General features: G+C 38.3%; 1 protein-coding gene across 9 annotated transcripts in view; it reads left to right on the forward strand.

Moving 5' to 3' along the window:
• LOC124797825 (hepatocyte nuclear factor 4-gamma) overlaps positions 1 to 23401 on the forward strand; it is a 652273-nt gene that overhangs the window by 616407 nt on the left and 12465 nt on the right. For 6 of the 9 annotated variants that reach the window (XM_047260860.1, XM_047260861.1, XM_047260863.1 and 3 more), the window contains 5 exons: positions 5854 to 5948; positions 7219 to 7352; positions 10502 to 10654; positions 17057 to 17177; positions 21521 to 21670. In XM_047260860.1, coding sequence (XP_047116816.1) covers positions 5854 to 5948; positions 7219 to 7352; positions 10502 to 10654; positions 17057 to 17177; positions 21521 to 21670 — 653 coding nt within the window. The remainder of the gene's footprint in view (positions 1 to 5853; positions 5949 to 7218; positions 7353 to 10501; positions 10655 to 17056; positions 17178 to 21520; positions 21671 to 23401) is intronic. The other 3 variants (XM_047260857.1, XM_047260858.1, XM_047260859.1) reach the window with 3 other exon arrangements.

Here is a 23401-nt window from a genome sequence, read left to right on the forward strand (position 1 = left end):
TGATGTTTCTGTGTCACTGTCATTAAAGTCCTCATCATTGTTGTCATCTCCCAGCAACAGAAACACCAGCACTGCCTTTTCTAGGTAATGTGAGCATTGCAGGTAGCATAAAATGCCAAATACATTTTGTAGAGCCTCCCAAATGTTGCTGACTGCAGCCCTGAGCACCATTCGTAGAGCGCACAGTGCGGGGCCGCCAGGCAGCTCTAACACAGTTTGTGGAGCGTGGTTGAGGGGCCAAAGTGCCTAATATGCTACATGAGTGCTTGGTGGACAGGGACTGCAGATAGGTGGCACTTGATGGGAATGTGGATCAGCCATGAGATGTGCTGAGATAGTCTGTGAAGTTGCGATAACGGTGCAGTGGTTAATGCACCTGCCTAATAAGCAGGAGATCCTGGGTTCGAATCGAAGTCCAGTGCACGTTGTCACTCGTCACCACTGATTCCGCATAATGTCCCAGTGCAGCTGACAGCAGTGATCTTTTCCCGTTCCTTTCCTCTCTTTCCCTTTCCACCTTCAATTTACATACCTAGTATGTATTAATGACCACATTACCTCTTGCCAAACAACCATTCTGTTGGTGTGCATTCATGTGAATATGTGTTTTGTAAGATTTAGCTGTAAACTAAGTATTGCTAATTTATCCATCATAACATCTCCCTCTGCATAATGTTACAAAGAAAGAAAATTTTGATGACAATATTGTTCAATATGGTGGTGGTGGTGGTGGTGGTGGTGGTGGTGGTGGTGGTGGTGGTCATCTTTGGAGAGAAAGAAAGAATCAGTTTTTCACTATTAAAAATTGTGGAGAAAGTAAAATGTACTGAGAATGTTTCTGAGCAACATCTAAGAGTCTTAGCAACTAGAGTACTTTACATATAGTTTGCTTTTTGTCATAGGCCTAGTAGTCTTGTGGAGCATAGGGGAAGTTGATGGTGTTCAGAAGTATTTCCCATTTCAGTACCTGTATTGTAGGTAGTAGGTGAGGTACTGAAGATCCAGTCTCCCGCTGGACATCAGATTGGAAGACAAACTGACAGTTCAGTAGACCTATTTGTTGCTGTCCTGGTGTTGAGCCATTATCCTATTCCATGGCATGTCACATCCTCCTGTACTGTGCAATGTTGGCCTCTGTGAGAAGGCTGTAGCTATTTAATTTAAGAGTAAAAATTTTAGCTACTTATGCCCTGCTTCGTAGCCAGGAAATGTCAACATAGGGTTAGGAATGCCCATCTCCCACCAGTGATATTTCTATCAAAATAGACTAATCAGGGTGAGTGCATGTCACCTGCATGCATGTAAATCAGCCACCATTCACATCGTGAAGGGGTCAGTGATGTCAGTGACCAATAAATTGTGCTGAGTGTAGTCTAAAATTCTGAATATGCTGAAGAATGAACATGTGCAGAAAAAGGAAATGCTAACATCAAAAGTTGACTACCTTTGTATTTTACGAAAATGCAGATGTTAACGCAAATCCATCAGTAGCCCAATAAGTATATATGTAATTAAGTTTCTTAACTTTGTATGCTTTAATTATCAATGGGTTGGCATAGTTTAGTAACAAAACGCAATTTAGAATGGAAGAAAGACACCTAGCAGATACTCTTAAGTCTTAATTCAGAGTTATATATCCACTGCAAAGATGTAGTCTTATACTGATATTAAAACATATTAACACTTCTATGTTCCTCTGCAGTAACATGAACAAAATAGCTGTTAGTAAGGAAATGCTGGATCAAATGGGTAAACATTATGCAGCTGTAGCATACATTCAAGAAGAGTTCATAGTTTTCAGTACCAGTAGGCTTCCACAGGAATTAAATTATGATAACAAAATTCAAGCTCAAGTTGAAATTAGTCCCCTCTTTTTTATTCACTCATATTCATGACTGTATTAGCAGCTCACCAAACAAGACAGCAGGTAACTCTTGTAGAAATTTTGAATCATATCTGACACTCTTCCCCAGTCCATAGACTGTACTATAAATTTCCTGTTATTTCCAAAACAGTTCCAACAGAAGTGCAGGTTAATCATTAATAAAAGTGATTATCAACAACTGCTAGCTGCCTCCCCTGTGCTTTTCTAAATTCTGTAGCAGCATATAAGGTACCATCAATGGATCAATAATATTATAAGCAACATTGGCATCAAATAGTTGCATTGTCAAGCTCACTAAGTCATTTTTAAAAGCAAAATGTATTGGCTTAATTATGTTAGCACAGAGTCAACTCTTACAAAATTTCAGACTAGGGCCTAATAACATTTTTGATGTCCTTGTCCTCAACCATGATAGTTGCCAAAGTCACTGAGTAATAATGAATGCCACTCTGCATTTGCTATCTGCAAAACCTATTAATTTAATCTGTCTGAAAAAGAACTAATTAAGTGACAAAAATCTCTACTTATTGCTGCTGAACTCTCTCCTTGTGTTTGTGGCTCTTTGGCAGTTTCCTTACAGAACTTGTGCTGTACCCCAATTTCTATTAACTAGGTGTTTTTAAAGAACTACTACTCTCTTTCCATAGTGTTGTTTCTCAGACATCAGAATATTTCCCAAATCATGTCATAACTAGAGATAGGAGTTGGCAACGTGCCAATATTCAGGCTCCTCAACCAGGATGTAGCTTGACCTTCTGACTACAGAAGTGCTGCAACAGCTGATAAGCCATTTTTTACATTAAAAAGCCCCAACACACTCTTTCAGATACTCCAGCAGGAACTATGCTGATTTGTCATTCTTTCTAGAATGTAACAAAAATTATGTATTTGTATTTATTTGGCCCAGGAAATCATTTTTAATACATTGTTTGTACATGTTATTGAGGCCAAGTCCGGGATAACACAATTTACACTTACAGTAGCTGTTTATGAGACTGTGTGATCAGAATAATACAAGTAAATGATCATAATACAAGTAAATGATCATATGAAGTGAGACAGTACATAATTATATAACTAATAATATTTGATAAATCAGACTTGCTTATTTTGATGTTCCAGAAATTCAGACACAGTAGTAGTAGTAGTAGTGGTGGTGGTCGAACAAAAAGTGTATAGTGTGTGTATTGTTGGTATGCATTTTAAGTAAGAAGGCATATGGTTGTAACACTTAACTCCAGTATGGTGCACTTTTCGTTTGCATAAATTTTTATCTTAAGCACCTGCTTGGATTCATACGTGTGTAAATCATGGTTATGTTTGAAGATCTTTTCTTTAAGACACACTCTTCCATTAAAATTAGTATCACATCATATATAAACAAGGGAGAGGCAGTATTTTTGGACTTTTCAAAAGGGATCTGCAGGAATCCTTTCATTTAGCGTCCTTTATTGCCCTGATAACCTTTTTCTGTACTTCAAATGTTTTTTAATTGTGGACTTCCCCTGAAGAATTTTTCTGCCCATCAGTAGTGAGTGTATACTGCATATGTTGTCACCACTGATGAGCACCTTGTATTTTGAGTGAGAATCCTAAGACCATATTTAAATGTATTCAGTTTTCAATTTAGATGGTTAAGGTATCTCTCCCACTTCAGACATTCCTGAATATTAATGCATAAAAATTTTGTATAACTCACAAGTGAGAAGTTTCTTCCTTCAATAGTTAAAATAGGACTTGTAGGATAAACATTTTTTTGTGGTGTGATAGTTAACTGCCACAGTTTCTTCAGAATTAATTAAGAATTTGTTGGTCCTGACCCACTGTGCAGAAGTATGCGTAATCAATATTGCTGTTTCCTGCAGATTTTCTTCACTGTATGATTTAATTAGAATATTAGTGTCATCTGCAAAGACTACTGTGGTTCCATCATTTATTTTATTGACCAATTAATTTACATACGGTAGAAATAAATTAAGGTCTCAGAAATGATGAACATGGGACTCCACATTCAATTTTTTGCTACTGTAAAATTTTCACTGTGTCTGTATTTTATTTCTGTAATTGGTTATCAATCATTGAGGTGTAATTAGGTCCCCCTTTAGTCTCAGATCACCGTGTTTCATTAAAGCATTATGCGCAATCTGTCTAAAGCTAACAAATTGTCACTGTCCTATCAGCAATAACAAAAAAACAGGCCTATGAACAAAACAGCAAGTGCATTTTCTTTGAAGTAGTATGTGAAAGAATGTTTCACCTATCATCTGAACGGATAAAATAAAAACTGATTACATTACTGATTTTTTTTTTGGGGGGGGGGGGGGTGGCAATTTCCCACAGAAGAGAGGGAAGAGAAAAAAGCAACATGTCAATAGCTCATGGCAAAAATGAGAACAAATTTTGATTGATGGAAACAGTGTTTCATACATATATATGTAGACAAACAGTACTGATCTTGCTGAGTGGGTGAGTGCTGCAAAAAGTGCTTGGATATCCCAAGACGAAAGTGTGACATGGTATCATGTTTTTTTTCCAGTATTGTTGAATGTGGGAATAAATGCTGTTGGACTGTGGGAGGCTACATTTTATTTAAATACACATGGAACTTCAGTTTATTTTAAATTCTGCAACCCTCTTATTTATAAAGCATTTTCAGATTATCCATGTAACTAAATACCTTTCAGTAGTAGTTCTTCATCCACACATTATGCTGATATGTAACAAAAAAAGAAATATGTAGCTTGACTATTTGATGGTTAATTCATAATCTGAAATTTGTTAGTAAAATGTTTCCATTGAAAGAAATTATTGCTTGTTAAATGTGCTTACCTGCTTTCAATAGTTGTGTATTCATTTTTAAGACAGTATTATTAGAAACGTATTAGGAGTTGCTAGTTCATTGAATCAGGTTTTCACACATAATGGATGACAAATAATCATTGAAAGTATTCCATTATTATTAATATGCTTTTTTTTGGGTTACATTGCCTTGATACTTTTTCTTACCTAATACTTTTCCGTAAAGTGTTCATTATTCTTGCAACATTATTCTGAAAGTTACATATTTTATTGTCATGGCACATTCTTTTGACCTGTCTGATTAGCTCCCTGAAAGTTTTATTAGTTATTATAGTGAGTTACCACGGACAACATGTCAGCTTTGATATAAAAGTTATTAGTTCTAAGTTGTGGTGTGAAGAAGTTAGCAGCCATCTTTGAGTTTTAGGATCTCAGTAATTTCTTGTATGTGCAGGTAGAAAGGAGGTGGTAACATTTCCTCATTCCCAATTCAACTTCCTTGATTTTTCCATGTTGGAGTTGTAGGAAATAGTTTACAGAAGTTGCCATAAACTACAGTTAGCAGTTCATGAAACCGCTGATCGAACTACCAACAAATTGCATGCTTCAGATTTGTTAGCCTTATAATTTACTGTATGGTAGGCATAATGTCTTACAGTGTACTGTGGATAAAATGTGTCGCAAGAGATCTTTACTTGATCTCTATTGTGCAATGCCTAAGTAACAATCATTATTTTTGCTGGCCAGGTCATCTAGCCTTTTCAGATTTAATAGCCTAGATCTTTCTAGCATATCCCACAGTTACATGTTTCTGAGGACATATGATGGTTTTCAGCACATTTCAACCAGTGAATTCATAATCATTAATTTCATCTCTTGCTATATAGAAACCTAGTTCCTTCAGATAACCTCTTTCCCTAGGTGGATTCTTTTCAAGCAGATGTTTTGCAATTATGAATTTTCTCTTTTGTCTTGGGTCCTGGATTCACAGGAATCAACATATACAAATTCAGAAACGAAAAGGATTTGTGCAGAGCTGCCATTTTTATGCCTTTTGACCAGGAAGTGTTCAAGCTAAATGCAAGAAATGCCTTACAGTGGCCAATGTGGAAATACCCTTATTAAACACATTATGTCAGTAACTAACTTGTAATTCCTTGTAATTGCAGATTCAGTCGCAGCTGTGTAGTTGACAAGGATAAAAGAAACCAGTGTCGTTACTGCCGTCTACGCAAATGTTTTAAAGCTGGAATGAAGAAGGAAGGTAAATTTGACAGAAACATTGCTTCCATTGTAGACTAAAATTGGTTTGTCAAACTTAACCATTCTGTACTTTATTTAACAGACCGCATAGAACAAATTTAACAATTTTTGTAATCATACAGAAAGTAATTATGAGGGTTGGAACTTAAATAGTGGCAACTATTTATTCTCAACTGATACAAGAGAGTTACTTGTTTGCTCCTGTTACTGTCCTTCAGAGTAGTCACCAGCATTGTGTTGAACTTTTTGCCAGCAATGTGGAACGCGTAGTATACCGTTAGCAGAGCCTGTTCTGTTGATGGTGCGAATGTGGAGTGGTCTCCTGCCTGTCGAATCTCTGGAACAGTTCTGAAGCGAATGCCACCATCAGTGCACAGTATTACTGCTCGTTTTTGAAGCATCACCTGCGACCAGCTTTGTGAAAGAAGCGGTGACAATTTCTGCACAACCCACTCACCCATTTGCACGACAATATGCGGGCGCATACAGCGCAAGCTATGGTGGCTCTGTTCGGTTGATGCGACTGGGAAGTGCTGTACCATCCACCATACTCACCGGACTTAAGTCCTTGTGACTCATTTGATTCTTAAGATGAAGGAACCACTTCATTGCATTTGCTTCAGAACTTTTTCAGAGATTTGACAGGCAGTAGACTGCTCCTTTTAGACCATCAACAGAACAGGCTCTGTTAACGGTATACTACGTCTTCCACATCGCTGGCAACAGGTCCTGCACAACGCTGTGGACTACTTTGAAGGACAGTAACAGGTGCAAACATGTAACTCTTTTGTATCAGTTGTGAATAAATGATTGCCACTATTTAAGTTCCAACCCTCGTATTTTCTATGCACTTTACTTTCTTTAAGCTTTTTGTCTTCCACACACTTCACATCTAATATAAAAATATTTGCTACTGCGGCTGCAAATAATTCTGCAGTTAGGATCATTAGAATTTATCAGTGGTACAAAGTGACAGCAATTTTGTATGTTCGATCAGTTTTGAAATCATATTCCGCTGAAAGTGAGTCAATAAGAGGCTTTCAGAACTAGCGTTGTCATCCTTTTAGCAAGTATCTAATAAATGGAGATGAGCCATGGACAAGTTAAAACTGTTAGTTAGTCCATCAGTCTTGCTCTAGTGGATCAGCTGGTGAAAACGCTGCCTAGAAAAGGCGAGTTTGAGTTCTGGTTCAGCATATAGAATGAGTCACCATCATCACAACATTTACATTGAAAGAAGCAAGATATAAAATTTTTGTCTCAAATTACAGCTGTCCAAAACGAGCGTGACAGGATAAGCTGCCGCCGAACAAGCCTTGAGGAGCATACAACAGGAAATGGGTTGTCACCAGCATCACTTCTTAATGCGGAACTGTTATCACGCCAAGTAGGAGCTGCTCTGGAGGTGAGTCAGCAAGTAAAACATGCTCAGTAATATTACAAGTGTACCTTTGTGCTTAACTTTCTCTCTCTTTAAATTTTTATTAGAGGAGCCCTGTTCAATCCTGTTATTGGTAACTCTTAACAAACATACTTCTCATGGAGAAAACTGACACTCTGCTAAAGTAGAATGCATAATTCAGTTTCTTAAACAGATTTTGATTATAGTTTTGTTACATGGGCATTGCTTCATAAGCAAAAGAAGAATGGCCAAAAAATGTTTTGTCTCTTTTTAGTTATTGAGAAAAAACTGGTTTTTTAATTTAAAAAAAATGAGTTTTTTTCATGATCTACTCTTCCTCAGTGAGAAATCTAGACTGTACCACTAATCTGACAAGTATTACAAGTAAATTATTATTTCCTGTTGTTTATGCACTGAACTATTTTAGGTAGTCAGAAGAAACTTCTATACACAACAAAGTTTTGTTATTTGGCCATGCAAGAAGAAAACCTACTGAAGTATTACATCCTACTGATTCTCATAGTTTGTGAAGTAAAGTATACTTTTGAAAAAGTTTGTCGGGTTCTGGGCCCCTTATAGTCAAATCCAAATAATAAGAAATAATGTGAACATTAGAAGAAAGCACAGATAGATTTGGATTTTGCAAATAAATATGTGGTGTAAGTGATAACTCGAAGGAAGGTAGACCAGAAAATGTATAGCACACATTTAACATTGCATGCTGATTAAGCTTGAGTCTTCTCAGTTCATTGTTATCCCAAACATAATATGCGAAGCCAATAACAAACATTGCCATCATCTTTTTTTTAAAATCAAACTCTGTATGTATGAACTTGAACAATCCAAAATGGTGTAAGTCACATCATTTGGCACTGTCACAGGAAACAAAAACCTGCAATGCCATGATAAACAACTGTATTGCTGGCTCACATTAGCTGCAAGTTTTGTGTGTTTGCATTACTAATTTAAGAAGATAAATGAAGCTGATGGTGATCTAGTGAGTCAAAACTGGTCATTAAGTAAAGAACAATGTTTTGACTAAAGACTGTTTCCAATTCCCCAAGATCTTAAACACCGGGATGCTGTATTCTTCAGTTTGATTGTCACACCTCATTGCAGTATTTTTGTATCATTTCTTTGCTGAAACAGTCTTGAGCAAGTTTTACACTATGTGATCAACAGTATCCGGACACCCCCAAAAACATGCATTTTTCATATTAGGTGCATTATGCTGTCACCTACTGCCAGGTACTCCATGTCAGTGACCTCAGTAGTCATTAGGCATAGTGAGAGAGCAGAATAGGGTGCTCTGCAGAACTCACAGACTTCGAACGTGGTTAGGTGATCAGGTGTCACTTGTCATATGCTCATACGCGGGATTTCCACACTCCTAACATCCCTGGGTCCACTGTTTCTGATGTGACAGTGAAGTGGACACCTGAAGGGACATGTACAGCAAAAAAGTGTACAGGCTGACCTCATCTGTTAGCTGACAGAGACCACCGACACTTGAAGAGGCTCGTAATGTGTAATAGGCAGACACCTATCCAGACCATCACACAGGAATTCCAAACTGCATCAGGATCCACTGCAAGTACTATGACAGATAGGTGGGAGGTGAGAAAACTTGCATTTCATGCTCGAGCGGCTGCCCATAAGCCACACATAAAACTGGTAAATGCCAAACGATGCCTCCTTGGTGTAAGGAGCGTAAACATTGGACAATTGAACAGTGGAAAAATGTTGTGTGGAGTGACGAATCACGGTACTCAATGTGGTGGTCCGATGGCAAGGTGTGGGTATGGCGAAAGCCTGGTGAACTTCATCTGCCAGCGTGTGTAATGCTAACAGTAATATTTGGAGTGGTTGTGTTCTGGTGTGGTTGTGTTTTTCATGGAGGGGGCTTGCACCTGTTGATGTTATGTGCACAACCACAGCACAGGCCTATATTGATGTTTTAAGCACCTTCTTGCTTCCCATGGTTGAAGAGCAATTCGACGATGGCGATTGCATCTTTTAACACACTCAAGCACCTTTTCATAATGTAAGGCCTGTGGCGGAGTTGTTACACGACAATAACGTCCGTGTAATGGATTGGCCTGCAGTGTGTCCTGACCTGAATCCTATAGAACAACTTTGGTATGTTTTGGAACGCTGACTCGTGCGAGGTCTCACCGACAGACATCGATACCTCTCCTCAATGCAGCACTCTGTGAAGAATGGGCTGCCATTCCCAAAGAAAACTTCCAGCACATGATTGAACATATGCTGCAAGAGTGGAAGTTGTCATCAAGGCTAAGGATGGGCCAACACCATTTTGAATTCCAGCATTACCGATGGAGGGTGCCACAAACTTTTAAGTCATTCTCAACCAGGTTACTGGATACTTTTGATCACATAGTGTACATCTGAAAGAGAATCCACTATCACAGTGAATAATCATTCCAGACACCACTTTGCATGTATAAATTATGTCCCATGTCCATCATTATTTCTTTTTGGCTAACAGAACAGTGTCCACAAACTTTCATTGTGAAACTAACAAAATTGTTTCAAATAGTACAACAGTGCTGGAGTCATAATTAATAAGAGATTTTATTGTTTTGTCAAAGATTCTGACCTTATTGATTTAATATCATACTGGCATCAATACTGGGGGAAAATTTAATTTGGGTCAGAATGTAACATCAGTCCTCCATGAAGTAGATACTTTTGTGACTATTGCTTTTATATATTGCAGAAATAGTCTGTAATATTTTTCAAATTTTTCAGGAACTGTTGTACTTGGTTTGAAATGCAATACAAGAAACACAAGCTCTAGTTTCATAACTATTTTTAGATAATTTTGTGTCCTGATAATACCCCCAAAATAAACCAAATATACATGACATCAGTGTTTCCAGTGTAGTCAGTTGACTGACCTTTCCGAGTAAAATATGTCTTCCACTGCTTCTATTCGCCAAATAAAGCCAAATAGAGGTTTATTAAAGATGACATCAGTTATAAATGTAAAGAACCTTAATTAGATGGAGCTAGCACTAATAGCTTTTATGTACAAAATAAGGGCTTTTAGGTCTGTGCTTGCCTTACATTGTTTTTTGGTTTTTGTTAGTCTATTCTGTACAACTCAGTTATTTTTTCTCTTTCTGTAGCAAATTAGCACCCCAGATGCAAACTTCAATCTCGCAAACAAGCAGCTTGCCAACATCAATGATGTTTGTGACTCAATGAAGCAGCAGCTATTGGTGCTTGTAGAATGGGCGAAGTACATAAATGCTTTCACAGAATTGCCTTTGGATGACCAGGTAAGAAATATGACTTTTGCATTACTTTCAACTAACCCACACGCAACTAAAATGTAGGGCATTAACACACTGAAACTTACAGTTGTGGTATCATCTGAAATAATACTTCTAAAAAAATGTTTAGGCAGTTCATTTCTACAGAAAAATTAGTATGAAGTTATTAATTTTATTTACAAGCATGTTCCTATAGATTGCATAAATAATGGAATGTGTTATGTAACTTCCTTCATAGGACTGTAATAAAGCAAAAAGTTTGCTGCAGTTATAATGAAACCAACAGAAAAGTTGTATGTCAGCAGTATTTCAAAAAGAAAAGTGTGGCATTTTCTTAATTCTCTGAATTAGAATTACATGGAGTGAGACTAAAACATGTTGATCAGGTTTTTTTCCCTGCTGCTCTGCACTCACATTTTTCTCCCCTATGATTTATACAGATTAAATAAGTTTTCAGTAAAAATTACAAGCAGTATTTGTACACTTTTAGAAATTAAGTTTTTTGTGTAACAATTGCTAACATAAGTATCTATCACGGTAGCTGTTACGCTACATTCTACTTCCACGATCTAATCCAGGGAAAATTGTGTGATTAAAATGTACAGTTGCTAATACTTCATTTAGAATTATTTATTTTTGGATATAGAAAAGTCATGATTATAAGCTAGTATTTGATTTTACTAACGTTACATATTCACAAAATTGTGCCAACTTATTTCTTATTAAAACAATAATTTGAATGTTAAGGTTTTCAATGTTATAAACATTTGAAAGTAAATTAGGCCTTTAATATGAAACAGTTACACTAAGCGAGACACGCTTTGGGGTCAAAATTTTTAATGCACAAGACCAAATGAGAACTTAATAATAAAATGTTTTTATGCCAAATATTTGTATTGTGGTAACAAACAATGTGTACATTATATTGTAAACAATAAAGATCTGAAAAATTCAGCTCTTAAAAGTATCTTGAAATTTGTCTACTTGCTCTTTCAGAAGATGAATTTGCTCAAAACTTGATTCCCACATGCTCCTGAAGGGGGGAAATAGTGTTTTTAAATGAATATTATTGGATTTTGAATGGTGGTAATATGTTCAATAAAATTAAAGTAAATTTAAAGCACAGAAGTGGACAATTATGGAAATAAGATTCATTAATCAAACGTTCCATTTCTTAAAGATTCCTCAGTACATTGGAGTGTGTGCTATTACTGAAGGAGTAAATTTGAAAACTCTATTTTGCTTCAAAGTTAAATGTTACTTTAAGGTTTCATGATTTTTAAAAAGCTTTCAGATGGTCCTGAATATTAGTCGTAAACATTACATGCTGTCCACATCCGTAGAACACATCACTGTATTATGTCATACCTTCAGTGAATATTTTATATTGTACACTGCAGAGAGAAGAGTGGTATGTTTATAATTTCTCTTGCTATCCCCATTCTTTTGGAATAGAAAATTTGCAGCATTGTTTCGGTGTTGTTACAGGTTGCCTTCACTCCAGTTTCGTCACATCTGGTCACCCATCACCCATCCTTTATACATATCTCAATTGGCTATAAACAAGGGGTACACAAAAATTTAGAACTACTAAAATCACAACTCACTAAATGCCTAATATGCTTTAGGAAGACCTTTGATGCTCAGAACAGCTTCCAGTAGTCTCAGAATGGATAAATACAGGTCCTGTGTTGTTTTAAAGGGAATCTAGTACCATTCTTCTTGCAATAACAACAGCAAGTTCAGGTAGTGATGGAGGTGGATAGTCATCATGCACCCTCACTGCAAAGTATACCACAAAAGCTTAATAATATTGAGATTTGGTGGCCATTTCATCCTTTTGCCCTCAAAATCAGTGCTGTGAGCTGTGTGAAAATAGGCCCTATTGTGTTGGAGCATGGCTTGACCATTGGGAACAAACTTTGTAACATGGGATGGACCTGATCAACCAAAATGATCACATAATCGTTGGCAGTAATGGAGCCTTGTAGAGTAACTGTGGGGACCACAGAATATCAAATCATCACCAAACATCTGCCATGTTTCATTCTTTGAATGTAATCTAGGTAGAAGTTGAAGGCACTCTAAAACAAGAGTAATCTGACAAAATTACTTTCTTCCATTCCTCCATAGTCCTGGTTCAGCACCTGGTTTTCCTGTTATGGGTATTTGCAGTAATGGTTTTGCAATTCCAGCTTGTCCTTTGGTTCCCAGCTTATGAAGCTTCCTTTGTGTTGTTTCTGGTGCTAATAGGATTCACAAGTGTCCTTTTCTATTCTGCATTGACTTTTGCATGTGTTGTCCTTTTATTTTTATCACAATCCTCTTATTTTTGTCAAGAGTCCTCTTCAGTGACCATGTATCATGATCATGCTACACACTTTTGTCTGTGTTGTAATGTAGCTGATGATGATTTTCCACTTTCTCTGTGTGCAGTATAAATCTTCCATGCAGTGCCCCTTGAAATAAACAACACTTCAGTTACCTTGGTTATGGAAGCCTCCACCACACGAGCACAATAAATTTACTTATATTCTTACCCTGACACAACATACTCATACTACACAGAACACTGTTCTGAGTGTGACTGACACTTACAACATATAGAGGACTTTGCAAGGTGCCCTTCATGGTCAAGTACAGCAGCACAACCTGCAGCCTTGTCTAGTTCTTGCATTTGTGTTCAATCATGTATTTCTTATGGTGTTTCCATATTTTTGTCCAACCACAGTAAACAAATCATTTGACATTTCTTCTGGAATGTCATTATTTTCACTATTCATTATATTTATTTCTCATTCATTTTTAAATGATAAAAATATACAAAAAAGCTTTTCTTACTTGTACCGTTAGTGGGCCACCTTCCAACCTCAGTGATGAAATCTGATGTCCAGCCAATGTAGGTTGTTTTGCCTGTTTTGTACTCTTGTTATTTTCAGTTGTTTTTTTTTTTGTCATATTTTCATTACATCTTCACATCCTCTTCAGACATTTCTGAATTATTTTGTTTACTTCAACATATTCTTTCATGTTGCTATTACATTTTTATTGAAATTCTCAGTTTATCTTTAATAGTTGCCATCTCTCATTTGAGTTTTTCCTTTATACCTGCAACATATTTTCCTTTGTTAAATAATTACCTTACCACCTGTCTGTATCATAGCTTATTTATTTTCTAAGATGCTAAATGTGTTACTTAATTTACCTTGGTGTTCCACATTATTATTACACAAATTCTCATAATGTATATATGACATATTAGCTGATCAGCCCGTTTCTTTCTAACTGTGTGTAATTCCTCCCTTTCTTAAGTCCGATTCTTATTTATCATCTCCAGGCATAATGTGCCAAGGACAAATTGTACTAACTTCTTTGCAAATTATACTAACATTCTGTGTCTATCATTTCTTATATCGTATAAAAAGTTTCCCTTGGAAAAACTGTTCTGTAATTTTGCCCTTCTTTTTCAGTGAAATTCTCAACTAACAGCATAATGTAGATCTGCCATTATATATCCTCTGACCCAACTCTTAATAGATACTGTAAAGATCTTCCCTTAATTATCAGTGTTGCAAATATTAATTTTAAAGACAGCATTGCTTCCAAGTGCAAACCATTTCACATGCAATGTACATTGACACCAAATGTTCAAGAAAGAAATCTTCACACCCATTGTTAATTACTTGCTTAACTTGCAAATGGTGTCAGAATCTAGGGATAGCAATAACTGTATGGTCTTAGTGCAACTCATTAGATCCTGGGCTGTGGAAATTACATGGCAGAAGTGTAACAGCTTGTTTCCAGATCTCGAGGTTTTATTTTCAATCAGTATCAGTCACCACAGAGTCACAAACAGTGTCAGTTTTGACATTGAATCACAAATTAATACAGAACAAATGTATTGTGAAATCATACATTGTCTTCATAATTTTGACATGTGTAAAAGACATTCATGAACTGTTCATCACCGTCACAGCACGAGTGATGCATTTGGTGTCAAAAAGAGGATAGTATATATGCGTAGGTGACAAATAATGGGATAGTGACATGCATATATAAAGATGGTGGTAGTATAATATACAAAAGTTATAAATGGGCAGTGCATTGGCGGAACCATCATTCATACTCAGGTGATTCAAGTGAAAAGGTTTCCGACATGATCATGGCCACACGATGGGAATTAACAGTGAACACAGAATGATAGTTCAAGCTAGATGCAAGGGACATCCCATTTCAGAAATAATTAGGGCACTCAGTATTGTGAGGTGCACAGTGTTCAGACAGTGCTGAGAATACCGAATTTCAGGCATTACCTCTCATCTCAGACAGTGCAGTTACAGACAGCCTTTGCTTAGTGACCAAGAGCAGTGGTATTAATGTTTAAAGTTGTCAGTGCAAACAGACGAGGAACAATGAGTAAATAACTGCAGAGATAAATGTGGGACGTATGACAAACGTATCTGGTATGACCGTGCAGTGAAATCTGGCATTAAGAGGCTATGGCAGCAGATGACCGACACAAGTGCCTTTTTGACAGTGTGGCATCACCTGCAGTGCCTCTCCTGTGCTTGTGACCATATGTGTTGGACAGTACTGGAAATCTGTGGCCTGGTCAGAAGGGTCTCAACTTCAGTTGGTAAGAGCTGATAGTTGGGTTTGATTCTGGCGCAGGCCGACAAAGTTGTGGACTCGAGTTGTCAACAAGGCACTCAAACTGGTGGTGACTCCATGACGGTGTGTGCTGTTTTTTACAGGGCCTCTGATCCAATTGAACTGATTGTTTCAAGTAAATCATTATCGTTGGCCGCTTGGAGACCATTTGCTGCCATTTGTGGGCTTCATCATTCCCAAACAGTGATGTCATTTCACATGGCCATAGTCATTTGGGATTGGTTGGAAAAATATTCTGGACAGTTTGAGTGAATGGTTTGACCACCCAGATCACCAATATTAATCGCATTGAACATTTATGGGACATATTGAGAGGTCAGTTTGTGCACGAGATCCTGCACCAGCAACACTTGCATATTACGGATGGCTATAGAGGCAGCATGACTCAATATTTCAGCAGGGGCTTCCAACAACTTGTTGAGTCCATGCCACATAGAGTTGTTGTACTACGCCATGCAAAAAGAAGTCCATAACAATGCAAAAAGAGGTCCGTAACAATGTTACTGGATATCCCATGACCTTTGTCACTTCAGTGTACATTGTGTATTGCTTCAGCAGGTTCCCCCAAAGTTATATAAATCAGGCTAGTATATAGGTGAATACAGTCTTTAAATTTTACCATCATTTCCATGTAAAGGATATTTCTGACATGTGTAAATTCTTTGAGATTCATGAAAATGACATGTAATGAGAATATTGTAAAAATAGTGTAAATATTCCCAATGTTACTGACTTTCTTACATTGATACCATAATCAGTTATTCATTGTAAATCAGTAAGAATATAAATAGTGGCTTTTGTCTAGAGTAACTTTAAAGTGATGTTGCGAGATCAGAATGAGCGATAATATTCTGTTTTATATCCTTTTACTGTCATTTGTTGGAAGTCAAATTTTTGTGGTATAATACCATAGCATATGTAACTATTGATAGATAAATGGTGAAATAGATGTATGTCAGTTTCATACAAGTGTTGGAAAACTTTATCAACATCCAAAATCATAAATTAAACACTTCAAAAATGAAAATAAGTTCATACATGGCCAAAAATCGGGTGATGGCTAGTTTTCTGCAGTTGAGAGAAATTCTATCAGGCGTCAATTTCTTAAGACATCTTCTACGTCCACATTAGAATGGAAACACAATTCTGCCTATACTTGAGTATTTCCCACAGAATATCCTTTGTTGACCTATAAAACAATTCCTTCAATATCTCCAATGTTGGTATTTATTGTCTTCTTTACACTGAAGGCTATAGCTGAATTTGTTGATTGACCTACTCTTTTACAACCAAATAAACTGATTTTAATTGTATTTGGACTTTGTGTTCCTTATGCACTTCTGATAACCCTTCTGTATCCAATTTGATGTTCTGTGACTCCTTTTTCAACTCTGCTATTACTCTTGTTACCTAAAACCACATCTGTTTTAGGCCTATTGTAAAAATAAATAGTGGGTTCCTTTTTATGTAATTATTTTACTCAAAATAATATTCAGATTTGCAATCGTAGCATTTATGTTCCATATTCAGTTGTAACAGCTTGATAGTAATTTTTGTCACTAAGAAATAATATGCAGAAATAAGTTGTCATAGTTCTTTTCCTTCAAACATTGGAATATTTTCCTCATATGAAGTCAAAATCAGAATAATTCCTGTGAAAGTAGTTTTATTTGCCAGTATCTGAGCATTATTCAAGTATTCTACATATTTAAATGTGTGCGTTTTGAACTTTAACAGGTGGCATTACTAAGGGCACATGCTGGTGAACATCTCCTGCTTGGTCTTGCAAGACGGTCAATGCATCTGAAAGATGTTCTCTTACTTGGAAACAATTGTATAATTACTAGGCATTGTCCAGGTAAGCATCACAGCATATGTTCATACATAATGCTATTGTGCAGGAAAAATGAAACTCACTGCTGTTACTGCTATATTTTGCATGTTAAATGTTGTCAAACTTAATTGTTCATAGAAAAAGGTTCACAAAGAAATAGTGGTTGGTTGTGTTAAAAGAAAAATAGGTAGTGTCTTTTGTTCTGTGTATTTAGAGTAGTGCATTTAAAACGGTCTTAGGGTTGTGAAAGTTTATCTTAAAGTTTGATGTAACATAATAAAATATTCATGCAGTATCAATCTTCAGTCCCAGCTGCTGTGCAATCTGTAACCAGACATTGTAAGGTCCATAACTATTGTTACAGGCTACAATGAAAAGCTTGGAATCCAAATAAGTGCAAAGTAAATAAAGCTTTCAGAAACAGAAATGGTTTTCATTATAGTAACAGAGCTATCAGATACTGAATCATGAAATTTTAGAATGGTACTTGTGTTGTAAATTTGTCCATCCGCTGCATAGTAGTGGCATGTGACCAACTGTCCCCTAATTAAAAACTACTCCTTGCATCTTGACTATAAGTACTCAAAGTTAAACTCACTGTACTAATTTCAAGTACAGCACTGATGACATTTTTGGTACTAAACTCTGAAAGAAACGTAACAATCAAGAATTTACCCTTTACAGCTGAATAGCTTCTAAGAAAGTTACTGGCCTCTCAGCTTATATACAATTAAATGTACACGTGGTGTCAATTCCATCATCTTTGTGATCATGCTAATGTGTGTGGCTCTAGTTTCCCCATTGCTTTTGAACTTAAGAACTACAAATTATTCAGTTCCTTGGTTTGCAGATCATACATAAGAGTACTTTTTTCTGGTGCTCCACCTGTTTCCTGCTGACTGTCTTGTACAAAGCATATCTGAAACATCACTGGCACTGTGTAGTTGTGATGTGATAAGACCTTTTCTTCACAGTACTAGTTGTTAATGAAACACCAAAACACAAAATCCTGTAGAAGCAATTGTGAAGAAAAATGAAGATGAAGGATTACAGTACAATTTTCCTCCTGGAATTGTTTTAGCCCACAGCCAAGTGCCACCTTCACAAATTTCCAAGAATTTCATCTTACATACACCTCATTAATTACACACACTTAGACATTCACATTATGTTTTCATAAGTAGCTCATCTACCAATCTACTTAAGAGAGCATACTTTGGTCAGGATGCCTACTGCTGCATTGGATAACTGCATTATTTGATCTTGGGAAAAATTTCACAGTCTACGGACCATTATTTCTGTCAGTGAACGTACTACCAACAACACAATGATGTGAAAGGTTTGAAGGAGTCCACATGTTGTAATATTGATTGGGAAAATTGCAACACAGCGGAAGAATTACCAGGAATAAATGTCAGTTAAGTGCTCATAAATAATGTACTGAGCCATGGATACTCATGACTAACAGAACAATAAAATAGTGTGTGTTCATATTAATACAAGCTGAAACTACATAATACAACAATATGGATTGTGAGTGGATAACACATTTTATTCTTTTGGTGTTACAGTAACCAAAATCATAATGCATTTGTAGAAAGTATGCACAAATATGAACATTTTCATCCTGTATTTATGTTTGTCATCTTTCCTGCCCATTGTACTAGAGATTGTGTAATTATTATTCGTACTATTATTATTGTAGTAGTAGTAGTAGTAGTAGTAGTAGTAGTGCTGTTGCTAGCAACATAAGGGGTTAATGTAGAAAAGAACAAAGCAAAAGCAGAAGAAGTTCTTTCATATTTCAAAAGTTTTCTTTTAAGTACGAAATTGGAGGATAAAAGAAGTAATCACATCCATAATTAATGGTGTCTTGCAAAGGTGTAATATCTTAAATGACAGTTATATTTTAGATTCATTAAGAACACAAAATAAGTATGAATAAAGGGAATTGTCTTGTCCAGGATATCTATGCAACACCGTTAATAACATAAACTTTTTCACCCATGATTGTCATGCAGCACTGTGGTGGGCTTGCAAGTGTTGCAATATATGATACTGAAGAAAGCAGTCCAGTTGCTTCAAATGATTTACTTATTATCAATGATTGGCTTTAATTACACAATAATTGTCATCAAAGTAGCATTATATCTACAATAAAATGTAAACATTTAATGTTGGTATGAAACTGCTTCACTTACTGGTGATTAGTCTCTGATCAACATCAGTTGTGGATGATAAATAAATCCATTCAGCAATTTTAATAATGTTCTGCAACTGATGGCAGAAATAGTTGCTAGGAAGTGAGGAACATTTCCAAGCCCTCAGAATCTCCTAGCAAGTGTAACAATAAAACTGGCTGCCCCAACACCTCATGAAAGCAACATCTAATGGAGACGAAAAGTTTCTAAATTTGTGGTATCTGTTCCACGTTCCTCCAAAACTTAGGGTTCTTAAGAATCAGACTAATATAGATTTAAGGAAACAAAGTTATTAAAGCCATTGCAGCCTCATTTCCAACTGCAGAGTAGATGCTAATATTGCTCTGAAGTTTTCTTCTGTTTTTGCTTTTTTATAGTTTTACGTAGATGGTCAGCCCAGCTTTCTACTGCCTGCTTCACTTTCTCCATTCCTTCAATGTTCTTTATGAATCTTTAAGCCTATATCTGTAGCCTTTTCCTTGGTAATTACCAATAGCTGTTGGATGTGTTGCTGCTTGTTAGCATGTGTTACTGCATGCTTGTTATGACCACAGATCCCCATCACTGTCCATGCACATTATTCAGAATAACTTCTGTACTGAAGTTAGTTAGGTGCACATTTTTCCCTGTATTTGTATGTTGCATCATTATCTTCGCTAACTGTAATGCTTCGTTAATACAAAATATAAATAAAAAATTAAATTTTGTGTCTGTACTTAATGTCGTATGTTTGACAAAATCTAAAAGACATACTTCAGTTTAACATAATTTAATTTGCCATTAGATGGAAGAGTCAGTCAGTTTAAAATCTGTTCAAGAGATTTCTAAACCCTCTGAGGCTCCAGTCTCTCTTGAAGAAATGAGCTCTTGAATTTAAGAGCATGAAATAAGCAAAGAATTAAACAACAGTAAATGGCAAACTGTAAGACAGAAAAATTGTGTTATTGCAAAATTACTTGACTTGACCCTACAGACTTTTTTTTTTTTTTTTTTTTTTTTTTAGAAAGAAGGTAACTAACAAACAGAAATGCCAGGTCCAAATGTCAATAATGCAGAAAAAGATAGATTGCTATTTACCATAAAGATAACATGTTAAGTTGCAGACAGACACAATTAAAAGGTACTTACGCATAAGCTTTCAGCCACAGCCTTCATCAGAAAAAGAGAAACCCACACCATTCATTCACACAAGGAAGCACACGTCATGCACATGACTGCCAACTCCAGCTGCTCACACATGAAAAGTGTCGTGTTTCCCTTTTTCTGGTGAAGACTGTGGCTGAAAGCTTATGTGTAAGTATCTTTTAATTGTGCCTGTTGGTAACTTAGCATGTTACCTTTATGGTAAGTACCGATATCTTCTCCTATGTTGTTGAAGATAACAAGAAAATTCCTTATGATACAATATGACAATTTTCTTTTAAGTTTGCTAATGAGCAGCAACAGACATGTCACGTAGTTTAAGCAGGGAATGCAGTATTTTATCAGTTGGAAACTTATTGGATTACTGTTACATTCAAATTTTACATAAATCTTATAGATTTATGTTCCGTACTTCCCTTTTTATAGTAAAAATGATGTGACAGAGGACTTGGAGGGAGGAAGGGCTGTTATATATGATGTTACAGCGTACAAAAAGTTTTATTCATGATCTTGAGAGGTTTCTTTGATGTACTAAAACATGGAAGAATATAAGATTCATCTTTGTGGAATAACTACAAAATAAAAACAAAAGATCTGAAATAATCAGTGAGAGTTTCGTGCAATGTGTTACCTTCTTACGTTAATTTGAGAATGCAAATTTCCCCTCCTGTTGAATTTTTTGTATTCTGGATTCAGTTCTTAAGGGACAGCCTAATAAAGCAGTTACCTCTGAGACTATGGGTATGCAATTATGCATGCTATCTGTACTACCATAATTAAAAATATTGTTCCTTTCTTACACAGTAAAATGTAGAGCTTACTTTGATTTTACTGAATAAATCATTTATCTCTAGTAAAGAAATGTTCTTAAAACTCTGGAGCACATCATCACATCCCACCTTTAATATTCCTTTAGATCTCTTTCATTTCTGCTGCAATAATAAGTGTGGGAACATGCTTAATTCGCTGTTCATATTGCTTGCTTGTGGTGGGAGCTGGGCTGGCAAATACATGATGCAACAGGTCATTTTAAAGAAGCGGGCGTATCACCAGATGTGGACATCAGCCGTGTTGGAGACCGTGTCATGGATGAGCTTGTGAAACCCTTCAGCGAGGTCCAGATCGATGACACAGAATTTGCATGCCTCAAGGCGATTGTCTTCTTTGACCCAAGTGAGTACTTACTTTTAGTTTCATTAAGTATGTAAACAATAAGAAATTATTACTTCAGAATATTTAAACCTCATGGAGTATAAGTGTAGCCCTTGGAAATTCGCCCCCTCCCCCTCTCTCCCTTTCCCCCCTCTCTCCCTTTCCCCCCTCTCTCCCTTTCCCCCCTCTCTCCCTTTCCCCCCTCTCTCCCTTTCCCCCCTCTCTCCCTTTCCCCCCTCTCTCCCTTTCCCCCCTCTCTCCCTTTCCCCCCTCTCTCCCTTTCCCCCCTCTCTCCCTTTCCCCCCTCTCTCCCTTTCCCCCCTCTCTCCCTTCCCCCCTCTCCCCCTCTCCCCTTCCCCCCCTCTCCCCTTCCCCCCTCTCCCCTTCCCCCCTCTCCCCTTCCCCCCTCTCCCCTCCCCCCTCTCCCCTCCCCCCACTCCCCTCCCCCCACTCCCCTCCCCCCTCTCCCCTCCCCCCTCTCTCTCCCCTCCCCCCTCTCTCTCCCCTCCCCCCTCTCTCTCCCCTCCCCCCTCTCTCTCCCCTCCCCCCTCTCTCCCTGTCCCCTCTCTCCCTGTCCTCCCCCCTCTCCCTGTCCTCCCCCCCTCTCTCTGTCCTCCCCCCTCTCTCTGTCCTCCCCCCCTCTCTCTGTCCTCCCCCTCTCTCTGTCCTCCCCCCTCTCTCTGTCCTCCCCCCTCTCTCTGTCCTCCCCCCTCTCTCTGTCCTCCCCCCTCTCTCTGTCCTCCCCCCTCTCTCTGTCCTCCCCCCTCTCTCTCCCCCCCCTCTCTCTCCTTCCCCCTCTCTCTCCTTCCCCCTCTCTCTCCTTCCCCCTCTCTCTCCTTCCCCCCTCTCTCTCCTTCCCCCCTCTCTCTCCTTCCCCCCTCTCTCTCCTTCCCCCCTCTCTCTCCTTCCCCCCTCTCTCTCCTTCCCCCCTCTCTCTCCTTCCCCCCTCTCTCTCCTTCCCCCCTCTCTCTCCTTCCCCCCTCTCTCTCCTTCCCCCCTCTCTCTCCTTCCCCCCTCTCTCTCCTTCCCCCCTCTCTCTCCTTCCCCCCTCTCTCTCCTTCCCCCCTCTCTCTCCTTCCCCCCTCTCTCCCCTTCCCCCCTCTCTCCCCTTCCCCCCTCTCTCCCCTTCCCCCCTCTCTCCCCTTCCCCCTCTCTCCCCTTCCCCCTCTCTCCCCTTCCCCCTCTCTCCCCTTCCCCCTCTCTCTCCTTCCCCCTCTCTCCCCTTCCCCCTCTCTCCCCTTCCCCCTCTCTCCCCTTCCCCCTCTCTCCCCTTCCCCCTCTCTCCCCTTCCCCCTCTCTCCCCTTCCCCCTCTCTCCCCTTCCCCCTCTCTCCCCTTCCCCCTCTCTCCCCTTCCCCCTCTCTCCCTTCCCCCCTCTCTCCCCTTCCCCCTCTCTCTCCTTCCCCCACCTCACTCTCTCTCTCTCTCCTTTCCCCACCTCACTCTCTCTCTCTCTCCTTCCCCCCCCTCACTCTCTCTCTCTCTCCTTTCCCCCCCTCACTCTCTCTCTCTCTCCTTTCCCCCCCTCACTCTCTCTCTCTCTCTCCTTTCCCCCCCTCACTCTCTCTCTCTCTCCTTTCCCCCCCTCACTCTCTCTCTCTCCTTTCCCCCCCTCACTCTCTCTCTCTCCTTCCCCCCCTCACTCTCTCTCTCTCTCTCTCTCTCCTTCCCCCCCTCACTCTCTCTCTCTCTCTCTCTCTCTCCTTCCCCCCCTCACTCTCTCTCTCTCTCTCTCTCTCTCCTTCCCCCCCTC

The sequence above is a fragment of the Schistocerca piceifrons genome, chromosome 5 (genome assembly GCF_021461385.2).
Source record: "Schistocerca piceifrons isolate TAMUIC-IGC-003096 chromosome 5, iqSchPice1.1, whole genome shotgun sequence".
Lineage (NCBI taxonomy): Eukaryota > Metazoa > Arthropoda > Insecta > Orthoptera > Acrididae > Schistocerca > Schistocerca piceifrons.